Consider the following 23275-nt stretch of genomic DNA (forward strand, 5'->3'; position numbering starts at 1 on the left):
AGTCACATGAACTGTTTTAAATATGTATTAAGTACCTTTTCGGGCATTCGCAAGTGTTAATTATCTTACTGTCTCTAATGGAGGCCTCACTTAGCCTTTGGATTTTATCAAAAATATCTTAATTTGTGTTCCGAAGATGAACGAAGGTCTCACAGGTGTGAAAGACATGAGGGTGAGTAATTAATGACAGAATTTTCATTTTTGGGTCTGTTATGAATCTTTATTTTCAGAGGAAGAGCTCCGGGCAGATGATGATGATGACGATGATGAAGGAGGTGGTGGAAAACATCAAGCCACAAAGCAGCTTAGAGGTCCAGGGACCAGCGTGATCGAGAGCGGGGACATGGGAGTTGTGTTTCTGGAAGAGCTGGACAAGGTGCTGAATCCCACTGAGCGAACAGACTTCACAAACTTCCGTGGCTTGCTTTGGCAAGCCATGTCCAAGTTTCCAGAAAGAGTGGAGCCACGCAGCCGAGAGCTCAGCCCATTACTGCTGCGCTTCATCAGGTGTGTATGAGCTTCATGGCATCAACCTATTTGTGTCTCTAGAAAGTTTTTCATGACTGCCTTTTCTCTTTGGTCTTTGTGTTCACAGTAATGAGTTCTACCCATCTGACCTGCTAATGGCTCCCACTCAGGACCTCATGAAGAAAAGCAGCTCTTCATCAGAGCAGGAAATGGGTGAAGAAGGAGATGCTGAAATGGAAGAAGATGAAGAAAAGGAGGAAGTTTCCAAACAAATCAAGAAGAAGAGGCCAAGAAGAGCAGCAGCCAAGTAAGAGATGATCTTCTCTTCTAACATCCGTCTTTGTCCTCTAGTTACCTACTTGAAGAACTTACTCAAACTAGATGTGCATATCTAATATACCAGAAAGACAAGCATTCATTTGTTTCTCATCAGAATCTGTGTTTTTGTTTCAGGCAGCTCATTTCTCACTTGAAGGTCTTTTCCAAATTCACCAACCCAAAAGCTTTATACATGGAGGCAAATCTGAGTGAGCTGTACACCCAGGTATGGTTTCCCAGCTTTGTTTCAAAGCTAATTCTGCTTATCAATAATTGGTGAACGGCCAGCTGAGACTAATTCTTTCTCTAAACCCACAGCTCCTGTGCCATAAAGATCAACAAATCCAGAAAATAGCACTTGAATGTTTGATGACATACAAAGACCCAAATATTCTCCCTTACAAGTAAGATCTGTAACACAAAGCACCAAAAGACCCTTTCCCTCCTCTTCTTTCTTTCTTTTTTCAGTAATAACTCTGTATTATACAGTAACTAGGTCAGTTTGTGAATAGAATGCTTTATATCCAGAGCTGAGACTGATGGTATCTTCCAACAGACTTCTTTGGTTACCTTACTCTCACTACTGGCATACCGGAATGTTCCAATTGCCTAAGGAAGTCTATTAAGATTTCATATCTCTGGATTCATTTCACATCTCTGAGTTACTTTGAGCCACTTTTGTCATTTGGTGCAGGGAAAACAAATACCTAGAGGCAACCCTCACTGACCTAATTTTAAGCCTGTTATAAAAAAGAAGGCTTTTCTCCAACCTCAAACTTGCTGTGAAGATGCTTTAAACAAGTTTTAAACATTTTCTATTTGTGCAAACATTTTGTATTACTTATTTTTTGGGGTTTATTAGTATGATGGCTTAAAGCTGCACTGTGAAAACTTTTTAAACATTGTTGCAGCAGCGGTGTTCCCCAGGGCTTTGTTTTAGGTCCATAAAGATTGTCGATTTGTCACTGTTTACAGAGACAATCTGGTGAGACTTCTGGATGACAAGAATTTTAAAGATGAGATTGTCCATTTCAACATTGCAGAAGAAGGAGCTGTGGTACTTTCGTCACACAGACCCCAACTCATTCCCATGCTTATGAGGTGTGTGCTTACACACAATGCATATTAATAAAATCAGTGCTTCAGGGTTTTTTCTTCTCTGAGTGTGAATTTTATGTGCTTGCAATTAGTAGTTTTTATTTATTCCTGCAGGATACTGTACGGGAGGATGTGTTCTAGGGTTGGTAATAGGTTTCAGAGTAAGGCGAGCACGTCTTCACGCTCCTCCATAGTGCTGCGCTTCCTGGCGGGCTGTCTGCCAGAGGAGTTAGGCATGTTTATAGATCTTCTGCTGGAGCCTGTTCGTCATCACGCTGAAGGTAATGACTTAAAGCTTATTAGAATTATTAAATCCTAACAAAACCACCTAACATACACCTTATAATTACCTTTTGACAGTTCATTAGATTAAGGGTGTGTTCTGGTTCTTTTTTTTTTTTTTTTTCAAGACCAAAAAAGAAAATGATACATTTAGTCCTGGTTTTCTTGACATTCACGCTGTCATTTTTAACACTGAATCAAAAGATACAGAACAAACGACAATAAAAAAATCTGCTTTTATGATGTATGTTTTGCGACGGAACTTCCCGAACATCCAAAACAATGCTGTGTGATGGGCTAAATGAGCTTGTTGTATCTGTGTACATATGATTGTGTTTTATTTTGTTTTTTAAACTCGTGAAGAGCTTATAAAATATCATTGAGTCAAAATACTGTCAGGAATTCCTCCGTCTCACACATAAACAAAGATCAGCTTCATATTTAAATCAAACCCCCGTTTTCAGTTTGCTTGTTTGGTGCGCACCAAGGTTTGGATGGAAGCATTCACACTTATTCAAATGAACCCCACTAACAGAGCAATTGCACCAGAGTTTGTTTTAAACAAACCAAACCTGCCAAGTGTGAACATACCCTAAGATGCATTTGTGTTTGAGATTGCAAACACACACTGTTTGATTTTACACACTACAAGGGGCTGTGCTATATTTTTAATATAGCCACTAAAAAGCACATTAACAGTGTTCTTTTAGTATTATTTTGGTACTATTATAGTATGTATTTATATTTTGATTAATTAGCTGTTATTTTCGTTTTTCATTCATTTTAATTTAAGTTTTAGTAATTTTGTTAAGTGGTTTTGTCATCTAATAGTTCTAATTTATTATAATATAATAATTCTAATCTAATTTTTATTTTATTTCAGCTTTATTTCAATTCAGGATTTTGAATAGCTTAAGTTTTAGTTAAAATAACAACACTGATTGTAAATTCTTAATTACCACATAATAAAATTAAGGATATAAAATTGATTTTCAACATTATTTTTTTAAGCAATTTAAATACATTTCATTATGATTGCACAATATATCTGTACCATACTGATTATTTTCGATATTTGAGTATTATTGTTATTGGTCGATATTGGATTCTTCATCATTCGTGGCTATTTCTCTTATTTGGACCATTAATGAATTTAATATTGGACCATTATCACAAATATTTAGGTTATTTGCAGAATTTAAAAACTTAAATGACAAACAATAGTGCACTCATGTCCATATAGGCAACATACTTGAGCTTTAATAAATTAACACTTTTTTTTTTGTGAGAAGCTACCAACAGATTTTTCTTAAAGATGGATCAGAAGCAAGCACTGATTTTAGAAAATGAATAATTTGTTGCTTGCAGGAGCATGCCTCGCTGCGGTAGATCGAGCCATAGGTGAAACGAACCTGTCTGCCGTTCTCCCTCTGGGTCGCCAACACAGCCTGCTCAACACCATAGAGTTGCTCATCAAGAAACTAGGCCATCTCATCCAAATCTACCTGCCCAAAGTTTTGCAGATCTTGCTGTGCATCACAGCCTCTGTGTCATTTGTACTGGATCAAAGAGAGCAGGTGAGCTGAATGCAAAAACATCCTCATTAATTGTTTAACTTTATATACAAACTGAAATATTGCATGAAATTTTGCTGGAGTTCCTCTTCAAAGATACCAACTAGAGGGTTTTCTTCTTTTTCTCATACAGTTTTTATATTGTGTGGTGGGTAAATCTACTTTGGGCTGCTGAGCTCACTGTTCTTTATGTTTGTGTAGCTCAAGCCTGGTTGCATCAATCCTCTGAAGAACTTGCGTCGTCTGGGGATTCTGCGCATAAAAGACTTCTTTGATGGCTTTGAGTGTTACAACTTCACTGCAGATGAGCTGGACGCTGTCTTCCAAGCTGTGGTGTGGCCTCAGGTGTGTGTAAGAGAGAAATTTGATGAGATAGCTTTAGCAAATTACACTATATAACTTTTGGCCCTCTAGCAGTTAAAAAACAAAACATTCACTACTAGGCTTAAGAGATATAACCAATTTAAATGTAACAGGTAACAGATCTCAAGCTGACTAGCTGAAGATGTTACTGTAACTATAGATATTTTACTTCCTTGTAAATAAATTCCAGCACATCGCTTTATAAAACAACAATAATGAAATGATTAAGCTGTCTACAAATTAGAAAAAGAGCTAATTTTATTTACAAATCTGATTTGTGTGCTGATGCAGTCTCGATATATTTAAATGTGGATTGGAATCGGTATAGATTTAGTAAGTAACCTAGATGACCTGGTTGTGTTTTGTTTTGTTAGGTGTGCCGTCTGCCCACTGAAAGCACATATGCACCATCGCCCCTCCTGAAAGTCATCCATGTGTGGACCCAAAACGCTAGGTAAGACAGGCCTCTCATAGAAAAATGAATCAGCGTATGAATGGAAGTACTGCCTTTCTGTTAAAATACCCAGGCTTCTTTTTATTTTTACTCCTGAGCACAGTTTTTGACACCATTGTCAACAGATTTTATTGCTGATTTAAAATGTTATTGTAATGCACTCTTAATTTAATATAAATGTATTTTCTCTCTGTCAGATTTTTCCCATTGCTTGCTAAGCAGAGACCTGGCCACCCTGAATGTGATGTCCTGCTCAATGTTTTTGCTCTGTTATCCTCCAAAAACACGTCTGCCGTCACAATGGCCATGGTGATGGACATAGCCGAGACCTTGCTGACCGCTCCAGACTTTGAACCAAAGGAGAATGAGGCAGAGTTGATTGTGAATGACTGTGTGATACCTGAAAGCTGTGATGTATCAGGTACTGACAGCGGGTGTTGATGATTATGCTGGAGGACCCACAATTCTTTGCATATTTGACATCCCTGTTTCTTTTCTTTGGGTAGATCCTCTGACTATCGGCTGCCGTCTGCTACTTCCTCACATCCCAGCACTGCTGCAGTACCTCGGCGGAGTTGTGCGCAACTCTGAACGCCTGAAAAAGAAAAAATTCAGAGTTCAAGTCAGCAAAGAGCTCAACATCCTTTCAAAGTATGTTCATATATCTCTGTCTATATGTAAAGGCAGCTTAAAGAGCCATTCACACTAAGGACGATTACTATAACGATAAAGTTTTAATAGTCAAACTAATTATATGAGAATAGCGAAGTCCTCATCACAATGATAAGGATATAGAGAAACAATATCAACAATATAACAATTTTTTTCTAGCTGGTGAACAATAAAAACAAGCCAGAATCCAATCCGATCTCATGGTCCTTCAAATCACTCTAATATGCTGATTTGCGGCTCAAGAAACATTTATTATCTTCAATTTTGAAAATGCTTGTGTTGCTTATATTTTTGAGGATAAAAAAAATAAATTAAAATTGATCAAAAGTGACACTAAATACATTTCTGTTATAAGAAAATGCTGTTCTTGAACTTTCTATTCATCAAAGAATCTTGAAAAAGAAGTTATCAGGTTTCCACAAAAATATTTTCAGCATTTTCAGCATTGATAATAATAAAAAATGCTGCCATGTGCAATGCAGTAAATTTCAGCCTTCGTTGTGTTCCAGGATCAGCAGATTTGTGACTGAAAAAGGACAGAGTGCAACGCTAACTGGTTTGCTTCTACCTTACCTTCACAAACCCAAAACTGCACAGGTACGCTCCTCATGTCACTACATAATGTATATTAATATTTTATTGTTTTAGATCTCAATTTCATTTTCTTATTATTTACTTGTTGTTTTCTTTCAGGAAACAGAGTTGGATATCCTGGGTACTGTGCAGAACCTGCTGAGACAGTGTTCAGACCCCAGCGTGTTCCTCAAGCCTCTCAGCAAACTTTTCTCCGTCATCCACAACAGACTTTCACGTCAGGCTCTGTGTGAAGTGTTCCAGGTCATTTTCTGCATCTCCAGACACTTTTAACACCACTTTAATATATTTTTCAAAACTCTTTCCGACTGATGATATCTCTCCCCACAGGCTCTGTCAGACATGGACAGTGAACTGAAGTACATCACAGACATTGTCATTGAGGTAAATGCCCATTGAGGCAATCAGAAACTGCTTTAGATTTGTTTTTCTTCCAGACATGTTTGTATTTGACCGGATCTCCTCTCTTCTCCAGCTCAACGCATTTGACAGCCGCCATCTAGACGAGATTCACTTTGACGTGCGTCTCATGGCGTTCCAGAAGGCCACCAAGAACATTAAAGAGATGAGTACGCTGGATATGAGATACCTGACCGCTGTCATGCACAACTGCTTCCATTCATTAGAGGTGACCGTCAAGATTTGAGATTCTTGTGACGTTACTATTAGCATCGAAGATCTCATGTTGTGTATCTTTTTGTCTTGCCCTGCTTTGTGTTTTGAATGCTTTTTGTGTGTTTCTGAGACAGATCGGCGACATGTCTCTGGCAGACAGCGCCACCATGTGTTTGTCAGCCATAATAGCACAGCTCTCAGAAATCGGATGCCCAGAGGCCGAATACAAGGAGATTGTGCAGTACACGATACTGGATGCACTGCAAAAGGGTTTAAAGAGCAAGACTGAGGTGAAAATGTCAGCTTACATTAATTACAGCACTGCTCTATTTACATTCCACATGCATTTGACACATTTATATATTTTTTTCCAGAGTGTACGAAATGAATACACTACGATTCTGGCCTGCCTGGTGAAGACATTTCCAAACCGATCAGAGTTTCGTGATCTGGTTCAGCTGACAGCTTATACTGATCTTGAAGCAGATTTCTTTGAGCTTATGAAGCACATACAGGTAACGTCAGGACTCTTTATCAAAACTCATCAGTTAGACTCAAAACCAGACACCTCATAAATCCTCAATTGGCTGGAGCTTGGAGAAAAAGGGGCCCAAATATTTAATATTATGTAGTGTAATAGTATGTAAGTGCACTCCTTGATGAAACAAGCTTAGCTTATTTTACTCTCTGCATAATGGAGTTCAAATCAGTTTTAGTAGTTCTCATCAGAGCAAACCTTTTGTATAGAAAAATGTGTGTATAGTATTTAGCAATTAAATGAAAATATTAATAAACATTTTATATACATGTATGTATACCAGTCATACAAAACCAGTCATAAGTCGCACGGGTATATTTGTAGCAATAGCCAACAATACATTGTATTTATTTTCCTACTGTATTTTTGTGAGTGTATATGCATTGCTAAGGACTTTGGACAACTTTAAAGGCAGATTCCAGATTTTCAAATAGTTATATCGTGGCCAAATATTGTCCTAAAGCTTATTTAATTAGATTAAAAAATTTAATTAGATTAAATTAAAAAAAAAAAAAAAGACCCTTATGACTGGTTTTGTGGTCCAGGGTCACATACATTGCCACTTTGACTCTTATTTAAAAATTGGCTCACCATAAAAGCATAAAACACTGTCTGTTTGTTTTTCAGGTTTACAGAAGGGGTCGAGCGCTCAGGAAGTTTGCCAGGCAGCTGACCGAGGGCCAGATTGTGATGTCATCACGCTCAATGCAGAATTACATCATGCCCTACGCCATGATCGTTCTAGTTGACGAAAAACTGTTGAAGGTTGTTACTTATACTGGTGATATTTTTAACTATTTCAATTGTTATGTCACCATCCTGGTGGTTATGTGTTTTTAATGGATCAATTCTTTGTGTTCCCAGTATGAACCCATGAGAACAGCTGCCATAGAAGTTATTGGTGCCGTGTGCAGACGCTTGACCTGGTCCAAGTACTTGTTCTACGTCAAACACTTCGTCCATATTTTACAGTCTGGAGTAGCTGAGCAGAAACTGTCCGTCAGGTAGGCTTGCAGAGGTAGTCGGTGTTACACTGTGTTTGGCCGTATACAAGTGACATTACTTGCACAACTTGGCCCCACTGTCGTTCTACTTTTTTATAGGAGTAAAAACCAATTAGTTTAGATAGACAATGGACGCTACTATTATAAACTGATAGCATCTGCTCATTCGCAGCAGGAGTCAGATTTCACTTATCACGTGATGAAAGTAAGGAGAGATGACTGATATCTTGTAAAATGTGTGGTCAGTACCGCCTCTTCCTATACACTGTACGCATGATCACAAATAGCGATTTCAATAACCCACATATTGATAGCAGTTCCTTGATGTCGCAAATTATGTACAATATTTTTCCCCGGAAAGAAATTCCACAACATCCTCTTGTGCATTTGTGCCTTTTCTGTGATGTTTTGTCTCGTTTATGATGCTGAAAGACTTTGATTCTTTTCATTGGTGTAGTTTGTTGCTGACTGTTCTTGATGCGTTCCACTTTGACCATGAGACTCTCAGTAAAGAAATCGAGGCGGCCAAAAACAGGGAAACCGAAGGTGAGAATGTTTCACAACAGTCACATTATACTTCCTGTTAACCTACACAGTGCTTAACTTGACCAACATAATCTATCAACTTCAGAGCCCAGTGTTGTGGTGGAAGAGGAAGAGGCCGTGGTGGAAGAGGAAGAGGCCGAGGCAGCAGAAACCATGGACACAGATGAAAGTGATGCTGAAGATGCCATGGAAACCGATGAGGCTGAAGCAGCCGTTTCCACAGTAATGGATGCTGAGACGGAAGACCCTGCTAAACAAAAAGGCAAAGAGAACCAAGTGAAGAAAGTAGCTCCTGTTGTCAACAGTGGGCTTCCACAGAGTAAACAGGATCTAGAGGCACTCGTTTCCTCCATTCATCACACGCTCATTCAGACCGTCCTGCCTAAACTTCACAAGTGCCTCACTGCGAAGGTGTGAACTCATTCATCATACTTTTATTTAATGAATATAGTTTAGAGTAGAGCAAGACTGAAGACTCGTAGTGGACTACATTTATACAAAGTATGTTCAGTAGCGGCCAAAAAGTGATGTCCGTAGGGGATATTTATTTTTTTACTGACCCTAAAAGTTCAATTAAACCATCAAAATATGAGGACAATATTTTATAGGCTTTTAATATTTTAAATTTAAAGGAAGAATGAAACCCTAAACTTGGTTAAGGTAATTATCTTACAAAATTATTTGGCAAAAAAGTTTACTATGCAAAAAAATGCATTGAAAAACAAAAGCTCACAGGAATCATTTATTAATATTTCATTGGTTCTCTCTTGTTTTTGCATGTTGTTCATGACAGCCTGGCCAAAAAATTATGACGGCACAATTTGGCATGTTTCTGTGCTTTATCACAAATAAAATAATTGACTCCAAGCACAACTCCGCAATATTCTTACAAAATCTTTAACAATTTCTTAATAATATCTGAAAAAAGAGTGAAGATGACAATTTTCCTAAGCCAGACATCACTTTTGGCCACTACTATAACTAACAATTGACAACTAACAGTTGATTCCATTAATTTGGTGTTAATTTGTTCTCTAATGACTCAATAAGCCCCCAAAATAAATGCCACAGATAAATATTCTGTTTATAACCTGTTGTGCTCACCACTGAAATAAAGTGTTCAGCGTGAACTAATTGTACACCGATGTTTATTTCTGCAGGTTAAGCGAGATGACGAGCACAAGATGGTAAAGTCTAAGGATGTGAAAGAAGAAGAAGTGACCAGAGTGCCTATTGCATTCGCCATGGTTCAACTCATGAAGTCTCTGCCAAAGGATGTCATGGAAGCAAACTTGCCAGGGTATATTTTTTCTATCATTACCCATTTTCTTAATGAGGATTTTTTTATGCTTTTGTACATTTTCAACTTTCTTTAGTGTGTAATGTTGCTGTTTGAGCTTGAAAAATACACAAAAATGAACAAAGTCAATCCAAAGAAAGTTATTCTCTTTATCAGTAAACACTGTTTCTGAACTTGCTGAAATGCCTCGATTGTAGTCTTGAGTTTTCTTCTGGGAACGAACACATCACAGTATTCCTCATTTAAATTATTCCGGCCCAAAAAAGGGCAAGGCCTGGTTGAGTTGCTTTTAGTAGTATGTTGAAACTCGCAGTTATGGTAAGGGGCGTGACATTTCCCAACCACAACACACTGGTTCAGCTGACCAGTCAGTGCACATTATGCTTTTCAGAAGGAGGGGCTTCATAGAGACAGGAGCTAAATAGAAGTGATAATGACAGACTGGGAAGAGAGGTGCTGCAACAATGTCAAATATAAAATATTCTTAGTAGACCCCAAAAACAAAATCAAGACTTAAAAGAGAAAGATTTAATATGTCCTCTTTAATGCAAGTGTTTGTTTGAGTGTGAGAGAGATGGATTAGTGGTTGTGTTGCAAATATTCCAAGTTTTCTTTAGTTTTACGTGATCATCAGTCCAAAAAATGTGATAAATGATGGAGTTTGGTGTTTATTTATGCAGCATTCTTCTGAAAGTGTGCGTCCACCTGAGGAGCCGTTTCCAGGAGATCCGTGATGTCGCTCGCAACACTTTGATGAAGATCATAGAGACACTTGGGCATCAATACCTTCATTATCTGCTCAATGAGATGCAAGCGGTCTTAGTGAAGGGGTATCAGGTAAAATACTGTCTTTTATTATCAATCTTGTAAAATGTGATCTTTGTATACATGTTGGATATACTCGAGTGTACTTATTTTAATAATTTTCTAAAAGGTTTACAGACATATCAAATATATTGTCGCTGTCGGGTGGAAACTCTGTATCTCCAAAAACACTAATTTTCAGAAAATGGAAAACATGATTTTAAATTAAGCCGTGCTGTCAAAGTTGCAAAGTAGCAAACAAGCAGAGATGGTCCAAAAATGCTTTAAAACTTTTTGCTAGATAAAATTAATATTTGAAAGCAAAATAGCTTCAAATTTCAAAAAGAAATAATAAAACATGATTCCTTAATTACCATACTTATGGCAAAGAATTTCGACCTGCAAACATATCAAAATGAATATAAATTTAGATATTGATGTTCATCATAGAAGAGTTGTAAGTCATTGACTGTATAAATTGTAATTTAATTTTTTTTTTTTTTTTTTTTAAATAATTGAATAGACTTCAGAATGAGCGTCAAGTCACTGACCCATGTATAATTTCTCCCCACAGGTCCATGTTTTGACCTTCACAGTATACCAATTGCTTACTGTCCTAAAACCATCTTTGGCCGCCGGGGATCTTGACCCATGCATGGACATGCTCATCACGGTAAATGCCGCCATCAATATTACATTATCAATCATAATTTTAAATCAGTTGTACAATTTTTATCGACTAACTCTCTTCCCAGATCTTTAACAACGAGCTGTTCGGAGACGTAGCCGAGGAGAAGGACGTCAAAGGAATAGTTTCCAAGGTGATGGAGGCCCGTCACAGCAAAAGCTCAGACTCGTACGAGCTGCTCGGCCAGTTCTGCAGTCAGGAGCGTGTCACCCACCTCATCCTGCCACTCAAAGAGGTAAATGACCAGTGAGCTGCATCTCAACAACAGCTTAATGATTTCTCAAGAGACTTATCTGGTCTTCATCTTCCTCTCAGGTGCTTGAGAACACAAATAGTTTGAAGGTGTCAAGGCGAGTGCATGTTGTGCTTAAGAGGATTGTGATGGGACTTATGCTCAATCAGAGCATGAGCCCTCAGTCCATCCTACTGCTCTGCCACGGGCTCATCAGTCAGAGTCTCCCGCTCATTACCAGCAAGAACAAGTACGTCACACACACACACACACACACACACTCAGAAATGCATTAGCACTGGTTCAATCAGATCTAATTTAAATAATTTCACATCCTATATTTACTCAGAGAGAAGCCTCTTCCACCTCCAGACCCTCGTCTGCCTCCGCCAAGCTGTTTACTGCTGCCCACCACTCCTAAGAGAGTAGGGGTGAAAGCCGCCATTGGTAGCAAAACAAACATGCACATCCTGGTGGAAACGGGTCTCAGTGTAAGAAAATATGCTTTGGTTTTGTGGCTAAGGTTCAATCCCAAAAAGAAATGACTTAAAAGCATGCTTTATGACTGTTAAAGTGTACGTCAGTGGCTCGAGTCCCATATAGTACACTTCATGCACTCACGGTCTTGTGGACGTACAGTCGCCACCAAGACCGTAGGGTGTCCCATTGGTCATTTTAGGTTTCAGAAGGGTGCTTGTGACATTTGGGACAGGGCCAAAATGAATGAAACCAAGTGTTTGCTAAATAGCAAGCAACCAATTTAGACTTTTTTAAATTTATTTTTGGAGTCTGTATGTTTTTTTGTTTTTGTTTTTTATGATTTTGAAAGTCTCTTGGTGAATGTTCACCAAGTCTGCATTTATTTAATCAAAAATACAGTAAAAATAGTAATATTGTGAAATAATATTACTAGTTAAAATAACTGATTTTGATTGTAGTATTTTTTAAAATGTAATTTATTCCTGTGATTCAAAGCTGAATTTTCAGCATCATTACTCCAGTCTTCAGTGTCACATGATCATTCAGAAATCATTTTAATATGCTGATCAAGAACCATTTCTTATTATTATCACTGTTGAAAACAGTTGTGCTGCTTTTTTAATTTTTTTATTTTATTTTATTTTTTTTTTAGGATTCTTTGATGAATAGGCTGTTCAAAAGAACAACATTTATTTGAAATGGAAAACTTTTTTAACATTATAAATGTATTTACTACCACTTTTGATCAGTTTAATGTGTCCTTACTGAATATAAATTTTTCAAACAGGAAAAAACTGATTTGAACACAAAATTTCACAAATAATCACTTATATTTTGTTGCAGTATTGCTTTAAACCCCAAAATGTCTCTTACACAGTTGCTTCACTGTAGTCTGAAGACTTCAAAGATCAACTCATCTTGCCCGTCAGTAAGGGAGATGTTGGATCCTTTTGTCTCTCTCCTCCTGGACTGCCTTAACTCCATGCATGTCAAGGTCTGTCCTACTTAATAATATGTTTGATTTATGTATTGTGCATGATCACAACAGTTTTTCCTGCACCGCTGTTCCTTTATACACCTGTGATTGCATGAATACAACTAAAACTTGCGTGTTCTGTGCACATCAGGTGATTACCGAGGCTCTGCAGGCCTTCATCTGGATCTTGAAGTTTCCTCTGCCGGCGGTGGAACAGAATTACGACCAGCTGACCAAGCAGCTCTTTGTCCTACTGAAGGATTACGCCAAAGCTGGAGCCGGCCATGGCATGAACTTCCTCCTGGTTCAGAACTGCTTTAAGGTGCGAGAGACCCTCACCACTTTCTCATTATTACGTCCTCATTTTAAATGCCAAACGTGAATCATCCAGCAAGAAATGTTCTGTTTTATAGGCCATAACTGTTTTGGTTAAGAGTGTGAGGAAACAAATAACAGAAACGCAGCTGCAAGTGCTTCTGGGATATGCTGAGGAGGACATTTATGATAACTCTCGGCGAGCCACAGCGTTCGGCCTCCTGAGGGTAAGTTAAACCTATTATACTTTTTTTTATATTTATACTTTATACTTTTTACTAGTTATTCTCATGGTTATTGTTAACTAAACCTAAAAAAAATTAATTGCTTGAAATAAACAGTAACTGAAATAAAATTACCGGTTCTGGGTTTGCTTTTCTTGAAGGCGATTCTTTCCAGAAAACTGGTGGTGCCGGAGATGGAGGATGTTATGAAAAAAGTGGCCAAGTTTGCCATCGACGGGTCAAATGAACAGGTTCGCATGCGCTGCAGACAGGTCAGTCAGGATATTGCCATCATCATCCAGGCTTATTCTGGTCCTGCTTGTCGTAACTATCATCTGACTGATATCTGCCCTGTGACTGCAGATCTACCTGAAGTATCTGATGGACTATCCACTGGGGAAGAAGCTGAGGAAACATTTTGACTTCATTGTTGCTCAGCTTACGTGTGTTTTTTTTTAGCATCTGATTAATAAGATGGATGTCAATTGTTTCCTTTATGTGAGGCAAATAATAATTTTTTTTTTTCTTTCTTCTCAGTTATGAATATGACACTGGGAGACAGTCTGCGCTTGAGTTGATGGCTTACATTTTCCAGAATTTTCCTCAGGTACAGTAACATAAACAGTATAAGCGTCCGAGAGAGGGTGGGAAATGGTCATATTAAATGCTAATATTAAAGTTTTTATTGAAAGAAACGATTTTAGTATCGATTTTATCAACACTAAAGAATATACTTTATATATAAGAAAGATATTTTCTAGATTAAAGATTCTATTAACATTTTTATTAATATTTTGAATTTAAATTACTTTTTAGTTTTATTTATACTTAATTTTCATTTTAGTATTATATTAGTAATTTTGTTGTTTATGCCAAATATTTAAATGTCTATTTTTAAAAAAATTGTCTATTTATTTATTTATGTTCATCAAGTTAAACTAAATGGAAATTATAAATTTTGCCTTGGCAACTAGATTACAAAAAAAAAAAAATCTGGATTTTTCTATAGTTTATTTCAGGGAACAAATGAATTTTTAGTTGAACTATAATAACCATGAACATTACATTATAAACAATCATTCCTTATCTTATTGTTCATTGTGCAGAGCAAGATTATATATATATAGTTAACCCTAAACCCAAAATATTGCTCCATGATTATGTAAAAACCTGTTGGATAAATTAAGTCTACCTTTTTTCCTCATTGAATATCCTGTTTGAAATGCTTCTTAAACTGGCAACAAAATTATTTTCTGCTTGATGTTTATGAAATTGTAGGATTAATCTGTTCTTTGTTCACAGGCTATCTTGCACGAGCACTGCGGTTTGTTCTTTGTGCCTCTGTCATTGGCCATGTTAAACGACGATTCTGCATCCTGTAAGAAAATGGCGGCTCTGGCCATCAAGTCTCTGCTGAAAGAGTTGAATTTACAGGATCAAAATTCCATGTTTAACCTGGTTAACAGCTGGCTTACAGGCGAGAAGGTGAGTAGGAAAACAATACGCTGAAAATTACACTTCTGGTTTTAGTTTTAAAAGTTTGTGTGTTTGTGCTTTGGCAGACGACTATGCGGAGGCTGGGAGCTCAGGTTTGTGGGCTGTTTGTGGAAGCTCAAGGGGAAAAGTTCAGCCGGAGACTGGGTGTCCTGATTCCTCTCATTGAGAAAGAGATCCACACTTCCAACTTTGAGGATGTGAGTGCAACTTTTTATATTATGGTCTTCTTTTACATGATTTAGAGTCTGACAATATCAATGGTATGATTGATCAGATTGAGGAAGAGGAGGATGAGAAGGCTGCTGACAGGCTGCTGTTCTGTTACCTCACGCTCATCGTCAAACTCATCAAAGAATGCAGCTTTTTGGAGCTCCTCAAACCTGCAGACCTGCTCAACAACATCTGGGGTATGAACACATACAGAATGTCAGTGTTTACACTTTCCCTGCCAATGATTTATTTTTAAAATTAATTTCCGACACGCTCTGTAAGCGGTTCGGAAAAACTGCTTAATGGTGGGGGAAGCGCTGTGTCTTTAATAAATGACAGAAAATCTTGTCAGTGGCGGGGAAAGAGTTTATAAACGTGCTTATGAACCTGATATATTGTCATCCATGCTTCATGAATTCTCTCTCTTTCTCCAGGTCATATTTATTCCCATCTGCGTTACCCTCATTCGTGGGTGTGGCTGACCTCCTCTCAGATCTTTGGTTTGCTGTTTGCTGCTCATAAACCCGAGGATCTGTTGGCCTTACGGAGTTCTCAGGGGAAAAATACCACACACCCTGTAGCCACTGTTTTTCTCACAGATGACCTGTATCAGAAGGCAAGAGTCCCGAGAACATGCACTTAAAACCCTTATTTCACAAAAACAGACTTTAATTAAAGAATTTCTCCTTTTTCATTTCTAAACTGTTAGATGAGAGAGCTGGTCCTGTCCTTCTGTTACCAACTGCAGTCCAAGTTCTTGGATATTTCTGCTGGGGAGCAGGTAGGAAATAATGAAATTTGTTGTTGTGTGTTAATTATATTTATATTAAATAAAATTATGTAATTTAATTAAAATATGAATGATTATTTTTGTTGTTGTTATTCTTATTATCAGGGTTTTTATAGATATATTAAATTAAAATTAACATATATTTTATATAAAATACAAAAATGTAAAAAATTAAAGCTAATTCAAAATATTGATAAAAGTAAGATTGAACCTTAATTTTAAGGTTTGGGCTGTATTTTGTGAATTTAATTTGTTTTTTAGACTTCATATGGTGTTTTCAATTTTTGTTAATGAAATATATAAACCTTTTGAACCTTAATTTTTTTTTAAACACTATAGTGTGTAGACATTTATATATTAACTGTATAAAATGTAAATGTAACTTTAATATGTTAGATTCAATCACAGGCCAGTAACATTTTAATGTTAAATCTTGTGAGGTAAAAAAACATGTGATTTGTTTCTCACATGCTTAAAAAATCAGAAACGCTTTTGAACTTCGTAGTTGAGATTATCTGGCTTTGGATTGGCTGGCAGTGTTTTGGAGGGGGGGCATGTGATTGAAATTACAAAAACTGCTGAAATTGTTCAAAGCATTTGTAATGGTGATCTGATGTCGCTGTCGTGTGTTCCTTGATCAGGTGGTGAAGAACTTGATTTACGCAGCCAAGGTGATCTACCTCATCTCACCAGAGTCCGATACAGTGAATCCAACTGAAGAACAGGAGGAGGTAGAGGGTGCAGAGGAAGAAACGACGGATAAAACGGAGGGGAATGAAGAGGAGCAGAAGGACAAGCCAGCGTCTCTCCTCTGGGTGATGAAGAAGCTTTCATTACTGGCCAAAAGAGAAGCGGCAGACACACCTAAAGTGCCTTTGAAGGTGGGTTTTAAATCTTTCTGTTTAGACTTGACGTCTCTGAATGATACAGATGGATCTCTGGCAGTTGAATGTCCTCTGGTTTGAGGGTGGTTTGCTGATTAAACACGTTTCTCTGTCACCTTTTCTTTTTGTAGAGAACTTGTGTTTTTAAGTTCTTGGGAGCCATGGCTGTGGATCTCGGAAAAGACCGCCTTGGACCGTATCTGACCACAATCATTGCTCCTCTCTACAGAGAGCTGGACAGCACATATGCAGACCAAGGTCAGTCCACACAGTCAACAGACACATAAAACCTACATTTGTTTTAAGAAACTGCTCAAAACACATCTCTTTAGTAAAGCTTTTTAATATTATTGTATCATATTTTATGTATTTTGCCTTCACTTAGAGTATGAGAAAGCCACATTACAAATAAAATGTGTTATGGTAGTATTTTAAGTACTTATAAAACTTTGTTAATATTAGTTTGTTCATGTTAGTTCACAGCTTTGGATTTTAAAAATGTATTGGTAAATATTGAAATTACCATTGACTTAAGATTAATAGAGGCAGTAGGAATATTGTTTGTTAGTTCATGTTAATTTAGTTAATATTGTAAAGTGTTAGCATTATTATTATTGCATGGAGAGAACATCTGATGAATGTTTGCACAGAAATTTAAATAAAAAACTAAACGGAAACATTACCAGAAATAAAATAATAATTGGGACTTGAAACAAATATATTTCTATTTTTGTAAAAAAAAAATAATAATAATAATAATTTTTGTAACTTGATGTATATATCTCTGTATAACATTAGTGCAAGTAAGGTAGATATTTCACTAAATTAGAATTTTAAAACTGTGATGCTTTAGTGTTTCTCCATCAAGCAGTGACTGTATGGCTGAAACTGCCTTCTAATGAATTGTTTTGGCTTGTTTCAGACCCCACACTGAAGAACCTGGCTCAGGAGTTGATCGAGATGTTGAAGAAGCTGGTCGGTCTGGAGCGATTCTCACTGGCTTTTGTCGCAGTGCAGAAAGAAGCCACCCAGAGACGAGCTTCACGCAAGAAAGTCAAGGCCGTGCAGGTAAGAGCCATTGAGAACTTCTAAAGGCTGAATTATACTTCTGCGTCGAGTGTACGCCGTAGCTACAGCGTAGGTTGTTTGTTCCACGCGTAGCCTACGACGTAGCCTGATGTGCACCTCTTCAAAAATGTAACAACGCATCAATTCTTCTCTGATTGGTCTGCTAGAACCCCTCCCTCGGGTCCAAAAAATTGGTGCGATGCAATAGGAGAAGAGCGAGTGTTTACAACTTTCATAGGAATGAAAAACACTTTCAGGGGACACATAGTCATACTGCAACAAAAGTCGTTACCTATTTGCCACTTCTTTGCAGTTTCTATTTGTAAGCTTCTCTGACAACATACATGAAAATGAAAAGCTGCTTCGGCTTTTGCTTTGATCCTCAACATGACCGCGGACACCTCCTACTAGTGGTCTGCATGCACGTCGACACGGACAACGACGCAGAAGTATAAGTGAAAACAGATGCAGAAGTATAAATCAGCCTTAAGTCCTCCCAGAACATTTGTGTTTGTCTTAAACTTGATGTAATTTAAAGCGATAGTTGACCCAAAAATGAAAACTGTCGTCATTTACTCATCCTCAAGTTGCTTCAAACCTGTATGAATTTCTTACTTCTGCTGAACACAAAGGGAGTTATTTGGAAGATTGTCAGTAACCAAGCAGATCTCGCCCTCCATTGACTACCATAGTAGGAAAAATAAATACTATAATCTTCCAAATATCTTCCTTTGTGTTCAGCAGAACAAAGAAATTCATACAGGTTTGGAACAACTTGAGGCTGAGTAAATGAGTTTTCATTTTTGGGTGAACTATCACTTTAAATATTTCTTTCTCTAATATTTAGACACAACTAGTAAGTAAAGGCTCATTCACACTAAGGACAATAATAATTTAGTTTAAAAATCACTCAGAGTCCACACCACAACTATAAGATATCACTTGAAATAATTACTTTTTTCCCCTTTTCAAGCTGATAAATGATAAAAATATACAACAGCCAATCAGAATCCACCCTCCTATAAAGATTGTGCATTTAAACTGGCAGACAAAACTGCATCACAGTTAGTCAATAAAACATTGTGTGTTAGTATGGACATTAAAATATTAATCATTCTTGGTGTGAAAGGGCTTTAAACCATTTGTTTCTTAAACCATGCATTTTACCTATCTTTTATCCCTTGACAGGCTGTTGTAAATCCTGACATTGCTGCCAGAAAGAAGATAAAGAAGCAGCTAAAGAAAAACGAGGCCAAAAAGAGGAAAATCGAGTTTGTGCGTACAGGACATAAAGCAAAGAAACATAAAAGGAGCTCGCTCAAGGACTTGGCCATGATCAGTTGATCCATTTTTCTGCTAGTTAATGTTTTTTTGCAATTTAATACAGTACATCCGAGACCGCAAGGGACCCTGGGAACAGTACCTGAACTGTTTTCAGTGGTAAGAGGACTGATAGTTTACATCAATATATGGATTTGTGCGAAGTTTTTAAATAAAAAGAAAACTTGCAAAAACAGCTATTTTTTTATGTTATGCATGATGCAATATGTGTTGACTGCATATTTATTTCACAGCCACAACACAGGAGTGTGCTCCCCTGTACACGTGCAAATATAAATATGCCATTACAAATCCAAAGCATACAAATGACAGTTGGCCTTAAATATCTACCCACGTAACATTAAAAATCAACTCATAAACCAGCTGCAATGATTATTCTGAATCAGGCCTAAATTTAAAAGGTAAACACCTTTGAAATTACAAACGTAGTGGATACAAGTTCACCAAAAACAATAAGCAAAAGGGGGAGAACATTTGAAGAGTTCAGTCCGTTCAACACTGCCCGACTCACTTCAGTCTCTCTCTACTAGACGGGAGAGAGGATGGTCTTCACACAATAGGAAGAAGCTGTCATTGGTCCAAGGGACACCCAATAAGAAGTCTCCGATTTTCCTATATACAAGGTATTTTTGCGAGTGCATTTACTGCCGGCTCTTCAGTGACTCCACTAGCCTGGAATATGAAAGTACAAGGTGTGAACAATGCAAAGAATTTGTATTTAAATGTTAAAAAAAGATATCAAACATACCATTCCATTGCCTCATCCAGGCCTGTGCCTTTAGTAGCAGATGTCTTGAAGATCTGCCACTTCCTGTCTTTGAGTGCAGGTAAACCGAGAGCGTTAGCCACTTCAGTAGGGGTCATGGCCTGTTCCATGTCCTGCTTGTTTGCAAACACCACCAGGATGGCTTTCTTTAGCTCTTCCTCCTGAAAGACGAGAAAGATCACGTTCAAATGCACTGATAATAATAGAAAGAAGTGTTACGTAATGCGTCACATCTGACTAACCTCCAACATGGCCACCAGTTCAGATTTGGAGATCCCCATCCGGTCACGGTCACTGCTGTCCACCACATAAATCACTGCATCTGTATTGGAGTAGTAACACCGCCAGTACGGCCTGTGGAGGAAGAACATCACATCTTCAGCTTGGTTTCTTTCTTAATATAATAAAGCAAAAGATATAAAAACTTCTTGCCTGATACTTGTCTGTCCACCAAGGTCCCATACTTGAAACTTCAAGTTCTTGTATGTCACAGTCTCCACATTAAAACCAATTGCTGCGAGTTTTAAAAATATGCAAATTAGTTCACAGTACATCACATGTCTAAAGTTGTGTATATAAAGCTGTCAAACACATACTAGGAATTGTGGTGACCACTTCTCCCACTTGAAGTCTGTACAATATTGTGGTTTTTCCAGCTCCATCCAGACCCAAAATGAGGATTCTCATCTCTCTGGTGCCAAACAAGCCAGAGAAGAGGCTGGAAAAGAACCCCCCTGTAGAAAAATAACAATTATATGAAAATATGGAAGAGATCAGAAGATTTTGCACATTCAGTAACACCATTTGAAATCACGACCATCATACTAAATCTCATATAGGATTTATACCCAACACTGTCGAATAAAACACTTATCATTATGAAAACAGTTTTATAATGAGCTTTTCAGTAAGATATGAGTTTAGTAATCTGGAATGCTAACAAACAAACTAGCATCATCACCAGCGTGATGAACAAACGTCTCTTTTTAAGCATGTTAAAAAACCAAAACGTGGCTGTAAGTAACACTTTAAGATAGATGCCTAAGCTGTCTATAATGTCCACCAAAATAAGTTTTAAATCAAGCAGACTTACCCATTTTTAGATGAAATACTTTATTTACGCTGTCGCTCTGACGGCAGATCCGTGCAAACAAACACTTCCGTGCTCGAGCTACTGAATGACGTGTCACACAGACACGTGCACGAGCCTTTTTAGGGGTCGATTCACCGCGCGCACATTCGACACACATCTACACTGATCGAATCGGCTGTTGACGGTTAAAAATATTTTAACATAAATATTAATTTATATACAATAAACAATACTTTGTAACTATTTATTGAATTATATGTTCACTGTCCTCTCGAGTTTGCTTGGGAAACAGCGCCATCGTGTTTTGAACAATGGTAATACAAACTAAATACAATACAATGGAAGGAGGGTAATACAAACCCGCTGAACAACAATCCACTGTTTTTGTGAGACACATTTTTTTGCTGCTGTAGAGTCACGATTACCATCTCCAGCACTGTGAATAACGGCAGACCACTTAAAAGAGCCAAAAAAAGTACTTCACTAAGTTTTCATCTGAACATTTTACACACTACAGCATACATAAATCAACGAAGGTCTTTTTGTTAACAGATTTTACTAATTAGGTTCACAGAGATCATCGCCCCCTAGCGGTGAAACATTAAAGCAAAGAGCTTAGAACCAACTAAAAAAAAAGAACCCAAGAGGCAACACTTTTATGCTTTTTGGGTAACAGCCACTAGATGGCGCTCCAGTAGCGCGGCCGCCATTATGGGGTGAAAATACTAACTGGACCATAGAATCCTTCACATCTTACGCACCCAATTTCACTGCCAAATCAGAAGCGCAATATAACAGTTTTTTTTTAATTAAGTCACCAGTAAATTGTATGGCTTCTACAGTAAATGTTGTATCGTCTTATATATGTTTTATTTTACCAGTTGTGGAATCCAACCATTCATCCATCTGAGGTAATGTAGTTAGCCTACTTTATATAATAAGTATATAAGTATTTCCATTTTAAGCAACTTTACACATTTATTAATAGTAAATCAATACATTTAAGATAATCATGTTTGCAGCGAACAATATTTCAGACCTAGTGGAGTAATAGTATTAATAATATCTAGGTCTGAATTGAAATAAATATATTGTACATTTTAATGGATCACGCTACAAACATGATCTTATAATACATGATGCATTGCTGTCTGTTATCGCATTATTCATACTTTTGGACACTTTTGCTTTAACATACATTAGACAACACTGCAAAATCAAGCTCTTATATTCATATTGTCCAACATTCCCAATTTGTTCTGATGCATGTACTTAATTTAATTTCATATGTTGGTAATAATTCAGTGTTTATAAGCCTTTTAAAGAATTTTAAACCAAACTGACTGTGTTTCTAGAGAGCAAAGGTTTTGAAAAAAGTGGAAGATTTAAACACAAAGTGTGTAAAATAAACTGTAAAAAGGATTTGATGATCACTAGTGATAGTATTTTATTCTGTGTCGTCATCATTCAGGTTGGATTTCAGCACGTTTTTTTTAAATAACGGTCTGAAATCAGGCTTCAGAAACCACGTGACTTTGGCAGTTTGACGCATGCGCCGAACTACCGTTCAAAACAAATGATTCGCAAAGGTTTCAAACAAAGCTTCACGAAGCGTGTTTTCGACAGCGTCCATTACTACTTTCCCGAGTTTAGCTCCAACCTAATTACAAACACCTGAAGCTAATCAGTCTTCAGGATAACTAGAAACTTCCAGGTGTCTGTGATTGACTGTTTCTCATTCAAATAAAACTATTTACTTGAATAAACAAGCGATGCATGTGTTATCAGTTTAATTTTGACATGTGAATTAATAAAGTTTTTAATATCGATTCTTATGATTGTGTGTACATTTGGTAATATTTCAGTCACTCGTCGTTACTCATTTCAGTAATTTGACAATTTTTTAATCATTTGTTGTAAATGTGACTCTGTCAGAAAGACTTAAATCTTCTAAAAACTACACAAGTTCTGTCACACAAATGAACACAGATAATGTGCAAGAAATTGTTAGGTGATTGATGTTCTTAAGGCAGTAAAAGCTTGCAAAGCCAAGAACACAAACACTCAGATTACAAACAGGT

General features: G+C 37.2%; 2 protein-coding genes across 2 annotated transcripts in view; one reads left to right on the plus strand and one right to left on the minus strand.

Moving 5' to 3' along the window:
- The window catches only part of utp20 (UTP20 small subunit processome component), a 27660-nt gene extending 8051 nt beyond the window's left edge, over positions 1 to 19609 (plus strand). Inside the window, exons 21-62 of the mRNA XM_067391683.1 lie at positions 231 to 507; positions 596 to 775; positions 922 to 1012; positions 1105 to 1190; positions 1762 to 1887; positions 1999 to 2165; positions 3535 to 3743; positions 3942 to 4085; positions 4478 to 4557; positions 4755 to 4978; positions 5064 to 5208; positions 5739 to 5826; positions 5923 to 6066; positions 6154 to 6207; positions 6299 to 6451; positions 6573 to 6728; positions 6813 to 6953; positions 7604 to 7741; positions 7841 to 7980; positions 8438 to 8526; positions 8612 to 8937; positions 9687 to 9826; positions 10507 to 10663; positions 11205 to 11303; positions 11386 to 11553; positions 11634 to 11800; positions 11900 to 12041; positions 12908 to 13024; positions 13158 to 13328; positions 13420 to 13548; positions 13707 to 13817; positions 13909 to 13988; positions 14083 to 14152; positions 14848 to 15030; positions 15108 to 15239; positions 15317 to 15449; positions 15687 to 15868; positions 15962 to 16033; positions 16684 to 16923; positions 17058 to 17184; positions 17849 to 17994; positions 19183 to 19609. Of these exons, the coding sequence (XP_067247784.1) occupies positions 231 to 507; positions 596 to 775; positions 922 to 1012; positions 1105 to 1190; positions 1762 to 1887; positions 1999 to 2165; positions 3535 to 3743; positions 3942 to 4085; positions 4478 to 4557; positions 4755 to 4978; positions 5064 to 5208; positions 5739 to 5826; positions 5923 to 6066; positions 6154 to 6207; positions 6299 to 6451; positions 6573 to 6728; positions 6813 to 6953; positions 7604 to 7741; positions 7841 to 7980; positions 8438 to 8526; positions 8612 to 8937; positions 9687 to 9826; positions 10507 to 10663; positions 11205 to 11303; positions 11386 to 11553; positions 11634 to 11800; positions 11900 to 12041; positions 12908 to 13024; positions 13158 to 13328; positions 13420 to 13548; positions 13707 to 13817; positions 13909 to 13988; positions 14083 to 14152; positions 14848 to 15030; positions 15108 to 15239; positions 15317 to 15449; positions 15687 to 15868; positions 15962 to 16033; positions 16684 to 16923; positions 17058 to 17184; positions 17849 to 17994; positions 19183 to 19338 (6080 nt within the window). The 3' untranslated portion in view covers positions 19339 to 19609. The remainder of the gene's footprint in view (positions 1 to 230; positions 508 to 595; positions 776 to 921; positions 1013 to 1104; positions 1191 to 1761; positions 1888 to 1998; positions 2166 to 3534; positions 3744 to 3941; positions 4086 to 4477; positions 4558 to 4754; positions 4979 to 5063; positions 5209 to 5738; positions 5827 to 5922; positions 6067 to 6153; positions 6208 to 6298; positions 6452 to 6572; positions 6729 to 6812; positions 6954 to 7603; positions 7742 to 7840; positions 7981 to 8437; positions 8527 to 8611; positions 8938 to 9686; positions 9827 to 10506; positions 10664 to 11204; positions 11304 to 11385; positions 11554 to 11633; positions 11801 to 11899; positions 12042 to 12907; positions 13025 to 13157; positions 13329 to 13419; positions 13549 to 13706; positions 13818 to 13908; positions 13989 to 14082; positions 14153 to 14847; positions 15031 to 15107; positions 15240 to 15316; positions 15450 to 15686; positions 15869 to 15961; positions 16034 to 16683; positions 16924 to 17057; positions 17185 to 17848; positions 17995 to 19182) is intronic.
- Positions 19610 to 19764: 155 nt separating this feature from the next.
- Positions 19765 to 21297, minus strand: arl1 (ADP-ribosylation factor-like 1). Its single transcript, XM_067391684.1, has 6 exons — positions 21195 to 21297; positions 20698 to 20835; positions 20534 to 20615; positions 20344 to 20455; positions 20084 to 20262; positions 19765 to 20007 (listed from the first exon to the last, which is right to left on the minus strand). The coding sequence occupies exons 1-6, from the start codon at positions 21196 to 21198 to the stop codon at positions 19977 to 19979; spliced, it is 546 nt and encodes a 181-aa protein (XP_067247785.1). The 5' UTR covers positions 21199 to 21297; the 3' UTR covers positions 19765 to 19976.
- Between the last annotated feature and the right edge of the window lie 1978 nt (positions 21298 to 23275).

Source organism: Chanodichthys erythropterus, chromosome 8, assembly GCF_024489055.1.
Source record: "Chanodichthys erythropterus isolate Z2021 chromosome 8, ASM2448905v1, whole genome shotgun sequence".
NCBI lineage: Eukaryota > Metazoa > Chordata > Actinopteri > Cypriniformes > Xenocyprididae > Chanodichthys > Chanodichthys erythropterus.